This window comes from Aythya fuligula, chromosome 3 (assembly GCF_009819795.1).
Source record: "Aythya fuligula isolate bAytFul2 chromosome 3, bAytFul2.pri, whole genome shotgun sequence".
Taxonomy (NCBI): Eukaryota; Metazoa; Chordata; class Aves; order Anseriformes; family Anatidae; genus Aythya; species Aythya fuligula.
In genome coordinates, this window is record NC_045561.1 from 43,588,691 (window position 1) to 43,596,898 (window position 8,208).

The window sequence follows — 8,208 nt, forward strand, 5'->3', positions numbered from 1 at the left end:
TTCAGAGTGAAACACTGGCAGGGGAAAGATTAAAGGGTGAAAAAAGGGAAGTGGCTGATGAGTGAAATTCAAACATTCTGGCTGATCTTTCTGCTGTGGAAAGATCCAGCCAAATGTGAGGTGTATTGGCAGCACTCCAGTTCAGTGGTTCCTTGCCCAGCACCTGTCCATGAGGCAGTTTGTTCCAACCATTATTATAAGTCTCACTTGCATAAATGTTCTTCCAGAAATGAGAGAGAGAAAACCTGGATGGGTAGTGATTTTTTGGTGATTTATAGTGATTTTATTATTATTATTTACTGATGGGCATTTTTCCTTTCATCAGATTGTATTTTGGAGTTATTTATCAAATGGTTGCCATGAAAGCCAGAGAAGAAGAGTCAGATAGCATTGATTTTCTTATTTTAATTTTCAAGACAACTTCTCAATTTTAGCCTCTCAGTCTTCTTTCCCTATTTCATTAATTTTTCAAAACTTATATAGGGAAAAGTATTTAGCTAACCACAAATATTAATTGAATTTCAATCTGTTTTAAGGAATATATGTTAAGGGATATTTTAATTTTTCATTATAAAAACTGCAACTATTAACTCCAATACACTTGTGTGAATCTAAGTTAAAATAGGATGGGAATCTTATCATCCAAATGGGGAAGGAATAAATCATCTCTTTATGAAATAGTTTTGAAGCAGAATAAAAGCAAATGGGGACACTATTGCCATCTGCTGGTTTTCTTGGTGGCTTTTGTATAGTGTTGGTTTCATCTTTATACAAGCTGGGTGTATGCTGTCACATATTACTTCTCTTATTTCTAGTTGCTTTCAAAAATAAAAATAAAAAAGGAGCTCCAAACTGTGAGCCAATGTAGGGTGCTGGAATTCATTATTTCAGGATTGAATGATAACTGATATCAGTTTGCATTGCTACAGCTCCACTGATGTTCTGAGGGGTGGCTTTGAGAGACAGCGAAAAGACACACACACATACAAATAGGCATGCCTCTTGTGAAGGCATGACAATTTAAAATTGTCATTTAGAAAGCATTAATATCTTTTGACTTCCACATAATTTCAAATGGAAAATAGAAATTGCTTGCTCATAATGTGAATGAAACAGTTCACAAGTTGTTTTATCAGGAAAATATATAATGTACATGTGTGTACATTATGTTACTCTTTTTTTTTTTATTGCATTAATTTGTCTGATTGTATGTTCAGTGAGTACAGCTGTATTTCAAATAGCATTAGTTTCAGGCATACTGTTATATCATGGCAAGTTTAGGTCACAAAATAATGGACAGTGTGTGAATTACTTTGCAGATGGAGAATTTTAAATAAATGATAGAGATCTGGAAATTTCTTCCACAGATAGATTTCTACCTGTGGATTTCACTGAAAATTTCATACTGATTTTCTGCTCACCTGGTTGAAGGGAGACATACATAGTGCTCCTAGAAAGGAGGTTTGCTTGTGGATCTTTCAGACAGGCACTAAAACAACCACTTGAGTCAGAATTGGCTACAGGTAGTTTTGGATGTGTCTGGGAATATGAGTTATTGTCTTTTACTAGTTACTAACAAAGTATACTTTTCCTGGTGGTAGCATCTGGAGATTTCACATTAGAACAAATGGTATAAAAATGCTATTCTTTTGCGATTTTGGTTCACTATTGATGGTTCACTTCATCATATATTTTTCCACAATAGAGGTAGCTTTTTTAGTGATATGGAAAATTCTTTTTCAGACTTTAATTTGCTGAGTTTTGGCTTTAGTATCAAATCAGTCTTGTGTCATCCCTATGTAGGCCAAATTTTTTCCAGTATGATATTCTTCCTTAAGACTCAGGACTATCTTGTCAGAGATTAAATCATGTAGATATAAAACTTGTGACCAGTTTGACCTCTAATATGACTTTTCTGAAGTCAGAAAAACTCTTTCACGTGGTTCTTTTGATCCTAGTCACAAATATATCAAAAATAGTAGATGTAAATAGAATCTACTATTTTAGCTTTTATTTCTCCTTCAGTTTTCTGTCTGAGAGGAATAAGCAGCCAGCTGTCAGTTTTTCTGATCTTCCATTCCTGGAGTGACCTTTGTACTCATGAAAGAAGTAGAAGCAGAAGATGGAAAGTAAGCTCACTTGGACCTATAGGGGGAAGCTGTAGTCATATCAGAAAACTCCAGAGGAGTGTATCTGGGAGTGTGAGTGCTCTCCTAATGAGAAAGCAGCAAGGAAGAGGCAATGAAAAGTGGTGAGAACATTTGTTTGCATGGCAGAAAGTTCACTTAAGTTAAAATCTGGCAGCTCGGTAGCAGATAATGAACAGAGGACCCCTTGTGTTATATGAGATGATAAAATGTTACAAATCTATAAAGGGTAGCAACGGTTTCCTGAAGCCTCAGAAAGCTAGATACTGAGACTATGGATGTAAGGATATTTGTGGAAAAGGACACCTGGTAAAAATCTGAAGACTGAATGTTTTCTTTTGGGTTTTAATTAACTCCAGAACAAATACACTTTTGCAAGTGGGTTGCTTTTCATCTCAGAAGAAACAGTTTCCTAGACTTTTAGGAATTTTTTTGGCCTGAGCTGAACTGAGTATGCCTCTGCTATGCCTGTTAAACAATTACAGTTGATATGCCTATAAAATGATATTCTGTAAACGCACTACTGTCCTGCTTAAAAATTATTGTTAAAGGAGAAAAGAAGACACTTATTTTTTTGACCTGGAGGGTGGTACTACTAAATTGTTAATTATTCCAGAATATAACAAATTACCAAAACTAATTGTTCTAGTATCTTTTCTACTTTAGAGGCCTTCAAGCATCTTCTGTGATGTACACAGCTATCTTAAGTGATTTTTCTTAAGAGCAAGCTATTTTGCTATCTTAAAATTTTTACTTTTATGCCAGTGTATATGTTAAACAAAACATATTTGCAACTGCATGCTTAAGCTAGCATATCTTATTTCACGTTTTTGATGAACTGGGTCTGTACATCCAGTCAGTCAACTCTTCCTTGCATGTCTTAACAACAAGTCTTCAACACTTTACTTACTATTCTGCAGCGCTGTCCTTTCTATATACTACTTTAAGATGCTGACGAAGAGGTTTCAGTTGTTTGTTTTCCTTATGAGCAGTAGGTTGCAGTAATGCAGGCTTTGTATGAGGACTGTCTTTGCCAACAATTGTACTACAGTTTGTGTCTGGTGAGAAGTTATTTTCTTGATTCTCATCCAAATAAAGAAGATACCTGCATTAAAAAGGAAAAAAAGCCTGATGCTGACCTTGTACTCTCTGCAGTTGAATTTATTCTTTCCTTGTCTTCTCTTTGTACTGTTAGCCAAACCTGTGTACTCTCATTTCTGTGACTAGTCTCTGTGACTTGAATGGCAGTTTGAGGTGGTTGTGTTCTTAAATTTAATGAGCACATCAGTTTAATTTTTCTATCCAATTTACTGAAACACCAGTCTGACTGAATTTTATTTCACTGTAAAACATTTATTATCATAGTATTATTTCTAAAATAGATTGGGATAGCAGAACTAAGACAACTTTTCCTAACTCTCATCAGCTAAATGATGCTTAAGTGTGATCCACTTGTAAATGGTACAAATTTGTGTAAAGCAGCCAAAGGTAGATGCATGTATCTTTGCATATTCTTATGAGACTAAGACTACAAGACTTAGGAGGAAAAGTTGGACTGGGCCAAAAATAAGGATAAAAAGAACTCTGTGAAATGCAACAGCTCCTTGAAGGCTGTTGAAGAAATGTGGCAGGGAGCGAGAACTTTGGTGGTGTTTTGTTTTGTTTTGCTTGGGTTATGTTTGTTTGTTTTTATGTAAGAGTGCTTTTTGTTTAAAAAAAAAAAAAGTCATTGACTGATGTAGCTGTGTAGCTTACATCTTCAGAAACAAGCAAATAACTTGTTAATAATAGTCTAGTCTATTAGAAACTCTTCAAATTTAGAGAGCTGCATAATCCGTCAACTTGCAAAGGTTACATGGATTTAGAAATTCAGTCAAAGCACAAAATTACAGCTTGTCTTTTATCCTAAATATAGGATCCTATTCTAAGTGGCTTGGGGGAAAGGAGGGGCTTCAGCTTTACCACCTGTGGGAATTCTCAAAGGGGGCCTGATTTCCTTAGAGTGCCTAGTTTGGTTCCTACCTTTAAGTTACTGTTTACATTTACAAATCTTGGTCTTTGCTTTTGTAAGGTCTGCTTTAATTGGGGAGGAAGCTTCTGGTTGTACCACAATTGTACTATGAGGGCACTTGAGTCTGTGGAGAATCTAAAAGAGTGACACAGCAGGTAGTCCTACTGAGTTTATTCCAGTCTTTGGTATCTCATAACCAGAGTTTCTCACTTTGCACGTTTGTCTCTGCATATAGCAGGAATAATGTTTCTTTTGCAGCTTTTAATAAACAGTAATGCTTTGTGTCACTTAGTATGAGAGTTGTTGTTTAGCAGGAAAGTTTGCTTATACTTAAAAAATTATTGTAAGCACATATGACAACACTGAAGAAGGATGTGGATTTTTTTTTTTTTTAAAGGAAAATCTTCTGAGAGCTAGTAAGGACAATATAATTCAGTTTAACCATGGGATACTCCAGCCATTCTAAGTATGTTGCCAGCAAACCACAGCTGTACAGCATATGATTTTAGATAAATATGCTTGCACTGGTAAGCTTCTCAATTTATAGCACATATGTCATAAAATCTTTACTGTAGTTCTTACAAGTGTAGATATTTTATTGAATGGCATTAATAGCCTGAATGATACTTAAGTGATGGTACTAAAAAATTGGTTATTCAGCTGTTTGACTTGAGTTCTATTTACCAAGAATGTAGACGGGGAGAGCTGGGGTCACTTGTGGACTGGAAGGAGATAGGATTGGCTGGGAGCAGGAAGGAAAGGCACCAACTGTAGTCATAGGAATACTCTGGAGAAAAGACAGCTTCTTGGAGATCATCAGATAGAAAATGAGGGCGAAGGGGGAAAGGTGGAGACTAACTGTAAGAATTGGAGGCAACTGACCTACATATGTATGGAAGGAAGTGATGATATTGGAGAGATGAAGAGAGTGCCTAGAAGGAGGGAGTGAAAGCCCTACGGAGAGAGGTCAGAGAATAGCTGCAAAGTTAACAATAATAGTTTCTACACTTTAAGTTATGCCTTCTTTCTGAAAAAAAAAAAAATAATAGCAAAAGTGAGATGCCCAAAGCCTGGTTTTCATAGTTGCTGAGAACCCCCAGTTGATCTTAACAGATCTGAAAATCAGTTTGCTCAATGCCTCAAAAAAACTATCCTTCAAATGACAAAAAGTGAAGCGACCAGATAAAGTAACCTCTCTTGTTCCCCTCACACACCACACAACTGTCTTGCAGGACCCAATAATATAACACTGAAAAGGATAAACTAATGAACATCTACTTTTCACACTTCACAAAGGGGCATTTAGAAAAATATTTTGTGCAGCGGAAATCTTGTGCTTCAAATACAGTCTTAGCTTAAGTGAGGAAGCTTTGGCAAACAGGAAGAAGTAAAGGACTAATCATTAGGAATTTGTTCAATTGTGTTCCTTTCATAGAAGTACAAATTAGGATTTAATTGTTTTATATAGTCCTCTAGGAAGTTGTCTTTCAAATATCTCATTTCTTTATCTTGCTCTCTGAGTGTCATCATCAAGCATTTCTCTTAACAAAGACCATTCAGAGAATGCAGTCCAATGCTTGCTGATACTAGAAATTATTTTTTGGGGGGAGATCAGTTCTACAGTTCCTGGTCTTTCATGTAGAACAGGTACAAAGTGTTTTGCCCCACCTTGATTAAATCCACACGTTTGCATTACAAGCAGATTCCAGCTTCTTACATGGTCTTCAAGAAATGTGGGACCAAACGTATTGGCAATTATGATATAAATGTATAGAGGATGTATAAGAAATCAGAACTCAGCTGTTAAAAGTACAATTAGATGAAACACAAGCAAAATGAAGTGTCAAATATAATGCATTCCAAATGATCTTTTGGAAAAGGGAATGCTAAATCTTAGCTAACAGATTAAATATGAAAAGGAAAACAGACACAACTTCTGTCTCAAATTAAAATAGCAACATAAAATGATTCCAGCTGTCCGGTGGAGTATGATATAGCCACACCAAACATTTTGGCCTAGCTCCTGGCTGTATCTGAACTGTGTACAGCACAATTTGGGGAAGGAGGGAAGCAGAAATTCTTTAAAGCTGCCTTTTGTGCTTCTTTTCTTACAAACTTCCACTCTACTGCATAAAGAACAGCAGGCTCAGAACTGCCCAGTTCTTCACCCTCTAACAAGCATTCTGCATGAGCTGATTTGGCAGATGGGGGCTTCTGTTTTGCCGTCTTTCTTTCAGGACTGTAGCATGTGTTGGAGTAGGCAGGAAAGAATAAATCCTGATAAGAACATCTTGTAACTGTTATGCTGTAGAAATATTCAAGAGCTGGGATCACCATTGTTCCTAGCTGCTGCATTTCTGAAGAGTGGTATTTGAGATGTCTAACAACCATGGTTATTCATGTGTTAAAATGATTGTATTATAATCTGAGGAGATCGTAAATAAATTATGAAAAAACATAGATGAACCATATCATGCTAGCTGAAACATCCTGTAACATTTTTTTTTAACCAGTCTTAAGCAGTATCCCATCCCTCAAGCTGCTGACTCATGTAAGAACCTTTCTTGAAACAAGTAGGTCACTTTCCCACTGCCATACTACAAGCCCATGTGTGGGACTTTTTCAAACATTTATGTCCTTCATTTCTGCTCTCCTGCTTAGAACACCTGGAGAGAGTCACATAGACTTCTGACATTACCTGGTCAGAAAATCCTGACAAAAAAGACAGTGAAGAAGAGAATACATGTATGCTATGCACTGAAGAGAAGTTAGGTTTGGAGAAAGGCAAATTATAAAGATGTAGCTCATCTTTGAATGTTACCTCAGTAAGTGTGTTACTCTTTCACCTGAATGCAAGTGAGCCACTTCTTAGATCAGATATTCTGAAGAAGGATCATCAGAGGATGATGGCAGAAACATGAAACTCTAGCATATTTGTTCTCCCTGACTTTGGTTATTTTATTTCTGTTTTCCAAGAGAAGCTAGTTCAATGCCTGGAAACAGGGAAAGAGTGACAGAAAAAGAAATGTGATGTGATATAACCTCCAGTTATAAGAGAATAACCTGAAACAAAATATGCTTTTAAGATTTTTTTTTTCTAAGGCTGATCAATTTTAATGTAGAAAATGTTTTAGTGTATGTCATTTATCTTATTTTAATGTTTTCATTTTGCCTTGTCAAATGCTGTAATAAAACAGAAAACATTTCTGCTTGTATGACATCTAACACGGAATAGTCTAAGATGTGAATTTAAAGTAAAAATAGCCATTATAGCCAACTGAGGCTAATTTTTACTACAGCTGCTTATCAGTGATTAATGTTTTCCTGCAGTTTCCTAGAGTTCCTACTCCTTGTTTATTAGTTGCCTTTTGTCATGTTACAAACCATTTAATTAACAGAAGGAAAAAAACACTAACACTAGAATTTGTGTCTGAAAAAGTATAGGAGGTAAAGTTGGCCAGAATTTTACATTCCTATATCCTTCCCCTTACAATGTTCATGCAAAGGTAGGAAAACTAGACCCTGTGTCAATTACTCTGACTGTGACAGAAAAGCCAGTATATCAGGTGAAAGCCAATACATATGGAAAATGCCAAGGAGATGGTCTACCAGGCCACTTGCTCTGCTACACTGCTGCTTTCCTGAAGAAAATCTCAGAAGGATCATGCAACCAAGAGAATAGTGAATTATAATTGTTATTTTTTCACACACAAAAATATGGTTGAAGTTAATGGAAATTAATACAGCATATCAATGTATGTAAACATGCATTATTTTAATAGATTATCTTAGAAGATTTTTTTTTTAACATATCTTCAATTAACTCATATATTTAATTGAAAAAAAAAACAAACAAACGTTAAAGATCACAAATAAAAGTACTTCAGTGATGCTTCATTTACTTTAAAGTTAGTATAATCACATTTCGGGGACGAGTCTTTAGCACGTTGTTTGGAAAACACCAGGTTCATGTAACAGAAACACTGAAAGGAAGGTATCCAGATGATGCTTTAGGAAAAAAAAAAGATATAGAAGCAAAGAAATACATTA

The 8,208-nt window shown here is 35.7% G+C and overlaps 1 protein-coding gene across 1 annotated transcript in view; it reads left to right on the forward strand.

The window, feature by feature from the left end:
• WDR27 (WD repeat domain 27) overlaps nucleotides 1–2,460 on the forward strand; it is a 74,431-nt gene extending 71,971 nt beyond the window's left edge. The window contains exon 24 of the mRNA XM_032183860.1: nucleotides 2,407–2,460. Coding sequence (XP_032039751.1) covers nucleotides 2,407–2,460 — 54 coding nt within the window. The remainder of the gene's footprint in view (nucleotides 1–2,406) is intronic.
• Nucleotides 2,461–8,208: the final 5,748 nt, after the last annotated feature.